At 66.4% G+C, this 11,710-nt stretch overlaps 1 protein-coding gene across 1 annotated transcript; it reads left to right on the forward strand.

Annotated features, from left to right (window-relative positions):
• Positions 1-460: 460 nt before the first annotated feature.
• Positions 461-11,141, forward strand: AKAP17A (A-kinase anchoring protein 17A). Its single transcript, XM_018044444.1, has 5 exons — positions 461-644; positions 3,105-3,882; positions 4,458-4,606; positions 7,429-7,669; positions 9,166-11,141. Exons 2-5 carry the CDS (start codon positions 3,121-3,123, stop codon positions 10,129-10,131), a joined length of 2,118 nt encoding a protein of 705 aa, XP_017899933.1. The 5' UTR covers positions 461-644; positions 3,105-3,120; the 3' UTR covers positions 10,132-11,141.
• The last annotated feature ends 569 nt before the right edge of the window (positions 11,142-11,710 follow it).

Below are 11,710 nucleotides of genomic sequence, written 5' to 3' on the forward strand. Positions count from 1 at the left end.
TGGATCCACCAGGGAAGCCCGTTACATTATATGCATGCTACATTATAGCATGATATAACAATGTCATACAAGCAATCCATACTCATACGGAGTAAAATCAGTAATTAATAAATATACACTTGTCATAGTTCATAATGATATTATATCTCATGTGCGACGCATGACTATAACAGCAGTGTGCCCCACACAGCCGGCCTGAGTCCCGAGTCTGGTGTCTTCACCCTGGGGCCCCAGGTGAGGCCTCTGCCTGGACCTGAAAACAGGGAGCAGGGTTGGGGGCGGGGCGGGGCGGGGCGGGGTGGGGGAAGGGCGCGGCGGGCTCGCGCACGCGCACCGCAAAGCCCGGGCCGGCCGGCCCCTCCCACCGCCGCCCCGGAAGTCCCGCCTCTTGGGGGGCGGGGCCATGGCCAGGAGGAGAAACCCGGACCCGCCGCGCGGCCTGCTTCCGCGGGCCCGAGCGGCGGAAGCGGAAATGCGTCACAGGGGCGGGCGGCGGCGGCGGCGGCAGAGGAGGCGGCAGCGGGTCGCGTCGGGGGCGCCTCCGGCGGACGGCGGCGGCGGCGGCGGCGCCGGGCGGGGAGGCCGGGCCTGCCGGCGTCGTCGGGGGCCCGCGGGAGCGCTGGGGCCAGGGCGGCGGCGGCCTGGTACGTGGACGGGGCGCCGCCCGCCGGGCGCGGGGGACCCCGGGGTGTCGGGGGGCCGGGGAGGGCGGCCTCGCGGGGCGGGCGGCCGGGGCGCGGGTCTCCTGGGCCTGCGGGCTTCGGGGGCCGAGAGCCTTCGAGGGGCCTGGGGGCGGGGGCTCTGGGGGTGACGGAGAACCGGGGGCCGGGGGCTGCGGCGGTCTCTCGGGGCGCGGGTCTCCTGGGCCTGCGGAATTCGGGGGTCGAGAGCCTTCGAGGGGCCTGGGGGCGGGGGGTCTGGGGGTGACAGAACCGGGGACCGGGGGCTGCGGCGGGGGTCTCGGGGCGGCCGGGGCCGGGGTCTCGTGGGCCTGCGGGCTTGGGAGCAGGGGTCTGGGGACTTGGGGGTGTGGGCTTCGGGGGTCGAAAGCCTTTGAGGGGCCTGGGGGTGACGGAGTGCCGCGGGCCGGGGTCTGCAGCGGTCTCCAGGGGCGACCGGGGCAGGGGGTCTCGAGGGACTGCAGACTTGGGGGCAGGGGCTTCGGGGGTCGAGAGCCTTTGAGGGGCTTGGGGATGACCGGGGGCTGGGGGATGCGGGGGTCTCCCGGGACGGCTGGGGCATGGGTGTCCTGGACCTGCAGACTTGGGAGCAGGGGTCTGGGGACTTGGGGGTGTGGGCTTTGGGGGTCGAAAGCCTTTGAGGGGCTTGGGGTGACGCACAACCGGGGGCTGCGGGGGTTTCCCCCGGGGTGCTGAGAGTGGGGGGTCTTCTGGGAGAGGATTTGGGAGAGGGGACAGGCAACTGAGCAGAGGAGGGGAGGTCTGCAGGGAGCTGCGGGGTTGGGGCGGGGGGTGGACAGGGTCCCTTGCAGGCGAATCGGGGTCTCCCAGGGTCAGAGGTAAGCAGGCTGTACCGGGGTGGGGAGTGAAGTTAGGGGTTACTGGAGGTTGGAGGGGGTTACCGGGGCCACAGGGGGCCGCTGGGGAGAGAGAAGGCGGGAGTTGGGTCAGTGGGGTGAGCATTTGGAGGGGTGGAGGCGATGGGGATCGGGAGGGGCTGCCAGGGCTGTGTTGACAGGGGTGCAGCGAAGGGGCTGGGGGTCGTCCGCAGGGTGCAGGGGCAGCTGGGCGACCAGGGAAGATGGGAATCCCCAGGGTGCCTAGTAGGCAGTGGGCTTCCGGAGTCTCTGACTCGAGTTCTCTCTGAGGTCTGGAGGTTTTCTGCGGGTGGAGGGGGGCTGTCGCCACTCTCAGCCCAGGCTGAGCCCCCTCACTCGTGCCCCAGACCTGGGCCAGGTGGCTCTTCCCTCCAGCTGGGACCCCTCCGCCCCCGTCCCTGCAGCTTCTCCCGGGTCTGGGTGTCTGTGTGTGCTGAGCTGCTCAGTCGTGGCTCTCTGTGACCCCGTGGGCTGCAGCCCCCCAGGCTCCTCTGTCCGTGGCTTTCTCCAGGCAAGAAGACTGCAGTGGGCTGCCATGCCCTCCTCCAGGGGATCTTCCCGCCCCAGGGATTGAACCCGGGCCTGGTCGGAAGCTCTCAGAGCCATCTGGTGCGCGGGTACACAGCCCAAGGCCCCCTCCATTACTGTTTGGTGTCCGTGGGTCAGGTCTGGCCCTGTTTTGCGGAAGTAGGCACCTGTCCGACCGGTAGGGAGAAGCTGGTTGAGGGGGAGGAGAGCACAGTCAGCTCCCCGTCCGCGGCTTCCCAGAGGCCCCCGCGGCTTTGATGGTTTTATCTGGACACAGAGAAAGTGCTTCTGCCTGTGGTAGAGATACTGAAGTCAACGGTCCTCAACCATTCTCTCAGCCTGAAAGTTCCTTCCTGTTTCCGTGGGCTTCCTCCTGCACAGACCTTCCCAGGTGCTTGTGTGGGTCGTCCCTTCTCCAGTGAGGCATCTGCAGCCTCCATGGAGGTGGCCTGTCCCCCACATCCCGAGGGCAGGGACCCTGCCCATCTGGGCTCCCGCCAGTCCAGCCCTGGTGGAGCTGCCTCTGAGTATTGGGGGCAGCTCAGTGCCCATGGAGGCTTGGGGCAGGCAAGTGTTCCTAAAAGTTTTGCGATCCCAATTTTTTTCCCCCTGCATTTGTGTAATCTGATTAAAAGGGCCCACATGTCAGGGGCTGGGGGATCCCTGGTGGTTCAGACAGTAAAGCATCTGCCTGCAATGCAGGACACCCAGGTTCGATCCCTGGGTGGGAAAGACTCCCTCCTGGAGAAGGGAAGGGCAACCCACTCCAGTATTCTTGCCTGGAGAATTTCAGGAGCAGAGGAGCCTGGCGGGCTACCGTCCACGGGATCACAGAGAGTCTGACACGACTGAGCGACTAACCCTGAGGGGCTGAGGGGCCTTCCCTGACGTAGAGACTAGTGTGTTGGGCACGTAGAGGGCAGACAGGCCTCCCTGCCCCGGGCCCGCGTGCTGGCCAGCCTGGGGGCGGGACAGCGGGCCGGCCCTGAACGCGCGGCGTGCGCGTCCTGTGTTTCAGGCCCAAGGTCCCGGCTATGGCTGCGGCCACCATCGTGCACGACACGTCTGAGGCGGTGGAGCTGTGCCCGCTGCACGGCCTGTACCTGAAGCCCATCACGAAGATGACCATCAGCGTGGCGCTGCCGCAGCTGAAGCAGCCGGGCAAGTCCATCTCCAACTGGGAGGTGATGGAGCGGCTGAAGGGCATGGTGCAGCACCACCAGTTCTCCGCGCTGCGCATCTCCAAGAGCACCATGGACTTCATCCGCTTCGAGGGCGAGGTGGAGAACAAGAGCCTCGTCAAGGCCTTCCTGGCCTGCCTGGACGGCAAGACCATCAAGCTGAGCGGCTTCTCCGACATCCTCAAGGTGCGCGCCGCGGAGTTCAAGGTCGACTTCCCCACGCGCCACGACTGGGACTCCTTCTTCCGCGACGCCAAGGACATGAACGAGACGCTGCCGGGCGAGCGGCCGGACACCATCCACCTGGAGGGGCTGCCGTGCAAGTGGTTCTCGCTGAAGGAGTCGGGCTCGGAGAAGCCGAGCGAGGAGGTGCTGGTGCGCGTGTTTGAGCGCTTCGGCGAGATCCGCAACGTGGACATCCCCATGCTGGATCCCTACCGCGAGGAGATGACGGGCCGCAACTTCCACACCTTCAGCTTCGGCGGCCACCTCAACTTCGAGGCCTACGTGCAGTACCGCGAGTATGCCGGCTTCATCCAGGCCATGAGCGCGCTGCGCGGCATGAAGCTCATGTTCAAGGGCGAGGACGGCAAGGCCGTGGCCTGCAACATCAAGGTGCGGGGGGTCGGGGGGAGGCGGGGCGGCGGGCTGCGCCCCGAAGGGCCTCCGACATGGGGAGGGCTGCCTGGGGCCCGCACGCGGTGATCGCACTCTGTGTCTCAGGAAACGTGGGGAGAAGTGGGACGCGCTCGCAGCCGCCCTTGAAATGAGGGCGCTGTCCATCATCGCCGCGGACTCTGGCTCGTGCTGGCTCCCCACGTCAGGCTGGCGGAGGAGCCGGGGCCCTCGGGGCGCGAGCTGTGCCCGGGTGCTGGGTGGTGAAGGCAGCTGGCTGCAGAGGGTGGGGGGCGCCCACCGCAGGAGGGGGAAGGGGTCAAGCTCTCGCATGCAGGGCTGGCCTCCGGGGGCGCTGGTGTTTCCGGCAGAAGGGGCCGTCCTGGAAGGGGTGGGGTCCCAAGCGCTGATTTTGAGCCCTGCCCCCCAGTCCCGAGGTCCCCCCGGTTAAGGGCATTGGGGGGTCCCCGCTCTCTACAGTGAGTCTGAGGCAGGGCGTCCGGTGAGCGCGGGGCTGTCTGCATGCTCAGGACGGTGCGTGCGCCTCCTAACCCTGCCCCGTCCTGCCTCTGAAGGTCTCTTTCGATTCTACCAAACACCTGAGTGACGCCTCCATCAAGAAGCGGCAGCTCGAGAGACAGAAGCTTCAGGAGCTGGAGCAGCAGCGGGAGGAGCAGAAACGGCGGGAGAAGGAGGCGGAGGAGCGCCAGAGAGCTGAGGAGAGGTGCGTGCTGCGGGGCCGGGCTCTGCGGGCCTGGGTGCATGCATCTGTCCCCTTGGAGACGCAGCAGGACTGCGGGGCCTGCGGCCTACCCCCAGGGCACCGCCGGCTTCCCACCCGGCCTTCTCGCTGAGCCTCCCTTCTCGCTGAGCCTCCCGGGGCGCCGTGCACCACCCTGCTGACGCAGGCACGGAATTTTTGCCCAACTTACAGGTGTTTTGCATTCAGGCTGAAGCTGCCTTAAAGTGAAGTAGGGAAGTGAGGGTATTGGCTTTTCCCAGCAAGAGCCGTTTAGGAGCCCTGTGAAGTCACTGAGAGTCAGGCATCTTGGCTCAGGACCTCTGTTTCTTGCTTTGACGTTCTGGCGCTAGAGGGAAAGAGCCCGCCTGCCTGCCAGTTCAGTAAGAGAGAGTGCGGGTTCAGTCCCGGGTCGGGGAGATCCCCTGGAGAAGGGAAAGGCACCCCGCTGCAGTGTGCTGGCCTGGAGAATCCCATGGACCGGGGAGCCTGGCGGGCTGCGTCCGTGGTGCCGCAGAGTGGGACGGGACTGAAGGGACTGTGCGTGGCGTGCTGTGAGCCCTGCAGGCAAGCTGGCCAGTGTGCCAAGCTGGCTTCTGGGAAAGGAGCAGCAGTTCCTGGTACTCCACCGTGACCCCTGTGCTTGGGCGTTTCTCCCGCACTTGTCCGTGTGCACGGCGGGCAGGGTTTCTTGTGTGTGTTTTGCAGAGTGCTGAGTCTCAGGCGTGTGTGCTCCGGCGTTCTCGCCTCACCAGCCTGTGTGTGGGTCTGGGCTGACCTGACTTGGGTGTCGCCCCGGCCTTGGGGCTCCTGCGTGGTTCCTGTTTGGTTCCGATGCTCACTAACACAGATTCGGGCCTTTCTCTGGGGTCAGCACTTCCCCTGTCTGCCCCAGAATTTCCAGAGCGGCAGGTGCTGGAGATGGTGCTGGCCTGTGTGCAGGCAGCTGGCGAGGGTGTGGACACGGGTAGGGGGTCGGGAGCCCCGGAGTGAGGCCGTGGCTGCAGAGAGGACAGGTGCCCAGAGAGGGCGGGGTGTCCTGGCTGCATGGCAGGCCTCAGGTGGCGGCCACAAGGGGGGAGCAGCTTGGATCTCACCCTGGACGAGGCCGCGGGGTCGCCATGCCCACCACAGGCTGAACCGGGGAGTGCTGGTGGCATGCGGACCACGGGTCCTGGTCCCAGGCAGGCCCCGTCCTCGCTCTTCCGCGGTCGACCTTGTGCGCACTCCCCGAGCTGGGCGTCACAGGGGTTACCCCATGGCCTTTCCATGGTCTCGGGGCAGGCGCTTTTCTCCACCTGCACATTAATGTGGGGAAAGCCGCCCTGAGGGTGGCCTTTGAGCTCAGGCAGCAAGGGGTGTCGTGTCGTGGTGGGGACACTCACAGTCGGCGGGGCGGTACCTCTGACGGGGCTGAAGCGGCTGGCAGGGCTGGCCTGGCATGAAACATGGGCCCGTGGGTGCCCGGGAGGCCCTCGGGTGTGCAGGGCTGTGTCCAAGCGCAGTTGGCCTCACTGTTAGCCTGCGGGCCGGCCCAGGAGCCTGGGCGTCTGTCCTTCGTCAGGGCCGAGCGAGTGGGTCCTTTGCTGCTAGTGAGGTACAGCGTGTCCTGCAGCAGTCCTGTTCCTGGTCATGGGCCCTTAGCTGGACAGGTGAGGGCTCTGGGCACTCAGGGCCGCTGACCAGCAGTCTGAGCGGCAGCCCCTCACCGACCCCTGCTGCGGGAGACCGTCTGGTGTGTGGCCTCCCGGACGCCAGCGTCCTCGCGAGCTGCCTCGCCTCCCTGCGTGGCCCGGCCTCCCCCACGGCTGGAGCTTGGGTCCTCCGGCCTCCTCGTCCAGCGCTGCTTCTCTGCGGGCCTGGCACCCTGGGAGTGATGCCGGCTCCTCTGCAGAGTGTCCTTCCTGGCCTTGGCGTCCCTGTGCCACGTGCTGTCCAGGGTGGCCTTGCCTCTCAGCTGTGCCTGCCCTGCCCCTGGCTTGAAGGTTAAGTCTGAAGGGTGCGAGTGTTCTGTGAGGACACGCTCATTGGTCTTCCCAGCCCTGGAGGTCCGGATCAATCCCAGTCATGCAGGGTCCTGGTTTCTGGGTGAGGAAAGGGTGCTGTTGGGTCTGAGCTGGCCGGCGCTGTGCGGGTGCTTGCGGAACTGCCGCTGTCCCCAGGTGACCTCACGGGCTTTCCCCAGGGGTGCGTGCTGTGGGGCCCCTCTGCTGGGGGACGCCCCCCTCCCCAGAGCAAGCCGGGGTGGCTTTGTGTCACCGAGCGTGTGCCTTCTCTGCAAGTCCCCGTGAAAGGCCATGCAGTGTGTTCTCCTGGGGGCTTCCAGTAGCTGGGTGCTTCTAGAACCTTCCTGCCACCGGGTGCATTCCTGCTCCCCTCCAGCTCCGCGGCTGGGGGCTCGGGATGGGAAAGCCCAGGGCAGGGGTCTCTCGTGCAGTGGGAGCCGGGCCTGTCCAGTGCTCGGGCGGTGCCCGTGTGGCGCGCGTGGTGGAGGGCCTCCTCCCTGTGCCGCTGCGGCCCGTCCTGGGTCGTCTGCTGCGGTCCCTGCAGGAGCAGCTGCATCTGGTGAAAACTCCGCTTCCCACGCGTCCGCCTTGTTTGTTCCGGTGTCTGGGCTGGGGTCGAGTTTAGCCAGGCTCTCCCTGGAAGCATGGGGAAAGCCTCGCCCTGTGCGCCCCTCGCTCCTGGGGCCCTCGGCCGCGGCTGAGATGTCTTTGTGGACAGAGCGCTAAGGAGCCAAGTGCCGCGGTCGCCGGCCCGGGCCCTGCGGCCCTCACGGCGCCGTCGTGTCCCGCCCGCCCGCGCAGGAAGCAGAAGGAGCTGGAGGAGCAGGAGCGCGAGCGGAAGCGCGAGGAGAAGCTGCGGAGGCGCGAGCAGAAGCAGCGCGACCGCGAGCTGCGGCGCAGCCAGAAGAAGCTGGAGAAGATGCAGGCGGAGGAGCAGCGCAAGCTGCAGGAGAGGATCCGGCTGGAGGAGCGCAAGCTGCTGCTGGCGCAGCGCAACCTGCAGTCCATCAGGCTGGTGGCCGAGCTGCTGAGCCGCGCCAAGGTACTGCCCCCCAGGGGGACGTCCCGCCCTCGGGAAGCCCCGCCCACACGGGGCTGCCAGCCTATAGGGGTGCCCCGCCCTCGGGAAGCCCCGCCCTCAGGGGCTGCCAATCTATAGGGACGCCCCGCCCTCGGGAAGCTCCGCCCACAGGAGTGACGCCCCCGCAGGGACTGCCAGTCTCTAGGGATGCCCCACTTACATGGGCGCCCCACCCTTGGCGGGGTGGCCCATGCTCAGGAATGCCTGGTACAGAGGGCGGATCAGCCCTTGGGATGCCCTACCCTCGGGGAGGCCCTGCCAGCCTATAGAGATGCCCTACGCTGGGCCATCCCCTGCCCACAGGGCCTGCCAGCCTATAGGGATGCCCCATCCACAGGGATGACCCGCCCGCTGTTATGCTCCGCCTCTGGGAAGCTCCACCCATGGGGCCTGCCAGCCTATAGGGATGCCCTACCCTGGGGGATGTCCCACCCACATGGCCTGCCCGCCTATAGGGATGCCTGGATGTCTAGGGAGGATTGGCCCTTGGGACGCCGGGGCCCGGAGGGAGGGAGGCCCGGAGGGAGGGAGGATCAGCCTTCAAGGACACGCTGCTCCTCGCTGGCGCCTGGTTCTAGCCTGGGGATGGTGTTCGTCGCGGCGGACCGCGGTTGCAGCGCTCCGTGTTGCCCCAGGCCTGGGCTGTACCCCAAAGAAATGGCAGCGCCGTGGGCCCGCGTCCAGGCTTCCAAGGCCCGGCGCCGCAGCCTCGCCAGCGATGGGAGGGCCGCCGCCTGGCTCCATGACTCTTCGTGGTCCTGCTGCGCCCATGGCGCCAGTGTCCTTCAGGCCAGGCGTCCCCGACCGCCCGGGAGGACGGGGCGGGCCCCAGACGAGGCACAGTCCGCGTGGCAGCCCTCGGAGCCGGGCTGTGCTCCCGCCCCCACTGTCGTGAAGCTAGCTAGCCGCCCTGTGCGGGTGGCACGCGTGGAGCCCAGGCAGGCGCGGGGCGACCCTCACCTGCCATCTGGTTACAGTTGTGACCAGTCTGCGGGAAGGAGAACAGCGTGCGTGCCGAGAGCTGTGGCCGCGTGTTCTTATTGCGTGGTGAACGTTGAAGACCCCGAGCAGGCCAGGTCTCCACGCCTCCCACACCCACGCGGGATGTCAACCGTCCGCACCGTAATCTGGGGCCTGTGTGGCAGGGAGCGTGCACCGGAGGGCCCGGGCCGCCCTCGAGGCGCCCCCCACCCAGGGCTGTGCCCAGGAGGTTTGCCGGGCTTGCTCCTGGCTGACGATCATGGCTGCAGAGCGTGCCACCCGGAGGGCCCCGGCCCCCGCTAGGCGCCCCGCCCCAGGTTGTGCCCGGGAGCTTGGCCGGACTTACCCCTGGCTGCCGGTCGCAGGACTCCCGTTGTGGTTGGACCCAGCGGGCTGCGCTCCAGCCGGGCCGGCCTTGGAGCGCCGGCCTGTGCGGAGAGCCCGGCTCAGGCCCCGCCGTCCCCCTCTGCCCGCAGGCCGCCAAGCTGCACGAGCAGGAGCACAAGGAGGAGAGCCTGCGGCTGCAGCAGCTGGAGGAGCGGCGGCGGCTGCAGGAGGCCGAGCTGCGGCGCGTGGAGGAGGAGAAGGAGCGCGCGCTGGGCCTGCAGCGTCGGGAGCGCGAGCTGCGCGCGCGCCTGCTCAGCCTGCTGCTCAGCAAGAAGGCGGACGAGCCGCGCCCCGCCGCTGCCGAGCCGGGCCCCGCCTCCCCCGCCGACCTGCTGCGGCCGGTGCTGGACATCCTGCACACCGTGTCGGCCTCGGCCGGCGCCGCGCCCCGGGACCGGGAGCCCGCGGTGCGGCCGGCCGCCCCCCAGAACCTGAACGGGAGCGTCGCCGCCGCCGCTGCCCCCGCTGCCGCCGCCGCCCAGGAGGAGGCGGCCCCGGGCAAGGAGGGGCAGGACCCTCGAGGCCCGGAAGACAGCCACTCGGAGAAGAGGTGCCCCGCCGTGCTGGCCTGCATCCCGGACAACACCCAGCAGCCCAAGGCCGCGCCCGCTGCCTGCGAGCCGAGTGCGCCCCGGAAGGACGCGCGCTCCGAGCAAGACAAGTGCAACCGGGAGCCCAGCGGGGGCGGCGGCCGGACCGGCGGCGGGGCGGGCCGGGACGACGGCGGCGACGCCGAGCACAGGCCCAAGCGGGAGCGCAGCGCGCCGCGGCGGCGGGCAGGCAGCCGGGAGGACGGCAGGCCGCGCAGGGAGCGGCGGGCGCACCGCAAGCGCTCGCGCCAAGGCCGCAGTGCCAGCCCCGAGGAGCGCGGCCGCCCCCGCAAGTCCCGCAGCCGCAGTCGAGAGCGGCGCAGCCGGCGGGAGAAGAGCCAGAGCCGCGGCCGCGAGCGGGACCGCAGGGCGAGCTCCAGCCGGAAGCGCAGCCGCCATCGGCGGGGCGACGACAGGCCGCGCTCGGGCTCCGCCGGCCGCCACCGCAGCGCCTGGAATAGGTAATGCAGGCCGCGCGCCCCGGGGCCGCCTTCCCGGAGACCGGCCATGCCACGCGCCCCCGGGGAGCGTCCCGGCGAGGAGCGCAGGGCCCCAGGCTTTTCGTCCAGAGCATCCTCCAGGCGGCGGCCCTAGTGCGTGGGGCTCGTGATCACGAGCTTCGGTTTCCCATCAAACTGTTGATCCAGTCGCTTTAATGTCGCCGGTCCTCCCTGGATCAGGAGAAGCTCAGGGGGCTGCGAGCCATGAGCATCGGAGACCCCGCCGGGCGCAGCCAGACCAGCGGCGCGGCATCGGGCCACCCGCAAGGAGACGCCGTGTCCTGACCTCACGGGAGCAGAGCCAGGCCGCAGTGACGGGGACGTACCGGCTTCCAGTCCGGCAGCCGCGGCCCCACCGGGCATTAAGAACAGGGAGCCTCTCGCTGGAGGGCTTTGGTTCGCTTTTTGTTTTTCCTGTTTTTCGTTTCGTTTTTCCCCCTGTTCTGTAGGGTTAACCTCTCGGGAATGAAGTTTGGGTGGGATGCCAAAAGCAAGTGGCTGTTGACGCGGTAAAGTCGCCGGAAGGAAGCTGCGTGCTGTGAAACGAAATTCTCCTCGGGCGTGGGCTGGTGCAGACGGCATACAGAAGGGGCCCAAACTTCCACTTTCTACGAATTCAAGTCATCCAACGTACAAAAGAAAAAGCCTCAAGTGGTACACAGGGGTCCTGAACATTCTCTTTTTACAAACTCAAGTCATTCAGCATAAAACAAACAAGCAGGTTGGTTTAAAGTTAGCTTTGGTTTCTAGTCAAGGTTAGCCTGTGTGGTTTTTTTAAGAAGCCATTTTGCTAAATTATTTTTACTTGGAACGTTTCAGATTTAAGGCTGCAAACTTGTTAAATTTTATAATTCTCAGCTTCTCCAAGGGAAGCTCGGAAATACTTAAAAATAGCTGTGACGTCCACCTTAGGAGAGATGGTGTTTATTCCAGTTTGCATTTTTACGGTAAAATAAAATCTTTTTTTCCAATGAACTCATGTTTCCCATACTCACGTGGGGGTTTTTTTTGTTTTCAAGTTCTTTAGGCTGTGTCACAAGCTGAGCATAATCTAGCGTCTTTGAAATCACTTGGTCATTTGTAAATGTTCATTTCACATGCTGTTACTATCCTAACATAACTCCCTAGAGGAGAACATGGGTCCTCCGAGGCATTTGACTCGTTTGCAAGTGAAAGTGTTAGTTGCTCAGTCGTGTCCAATTCTTTGCCACCCTGTGGACTGTAGCCCTCCAGGCTCCTCTGTCCGGGGGATTCTCCCGGCAAGAATCCTGGAGTGGGTTGCCGTTTCCTCCTTCAGGGGATCTTCCTGGATTGAACCCTGGTCTCCTGCAGTGGCTGGGAGGTTCTTTAGTTCACAAAAGCAATTTTTTTTAAGCTACAGTGCTATTTTGAAAAAAGTGATGGAAAGAAAGTGGGTCTTTTCTAACCTTGAGGTAGTGGGTAGGTGTTGCTGCCCCTGCAGAGACCCTGGTTCTGAGAAAGGGGCGTCTGTGTGAGTCACTAATTCACGTCCATCTCTCTGCCACCCATGGACTGCAGCACGC

This window comes from Capra hircus, unplaced genomic scaffold (assembly GCF_001704415.2).
Source record: "Capra hircus breed San Clemente unplaced genomic scaffold, ASM170441v1, whole genome shotgun sequence".
In the NCBI taxonomy this organism is placed as follows: Eukaryota; Metazoa; Chordata; class Mammalia; order Artiodactyla; family Bovidae; genus Capra; species Capra hircus.

What these genes read in the sequence shown, in the direction of transcription:
- AKAP17A (XM_018044444.1), top strand. Translation starts at nt 3,121, where the DNA reads ATGGCTGCGGCCACCATCGTGCACGACACGTCTGAGGCGGTGGAGCTG. An exon ending in CCGTGGCCTGCAACATCAAG is followed by an intron (nt 3,883 to 4,457) that starts GTGCGGGGGGTC and finishes CTGCCTCTGAAG; the next exon opens with GTCTCTTTCGATTCTACCAA. An exon ending in AGCTGCTGAGCCGCGCCAAG is followed by an intron (nt 7,670 to 9,165) that starts GTACTGCCCCCC and finishes CTCTGCCCGCAG; the next exon opens with GCCGCCAAGCTGCACGAGCA.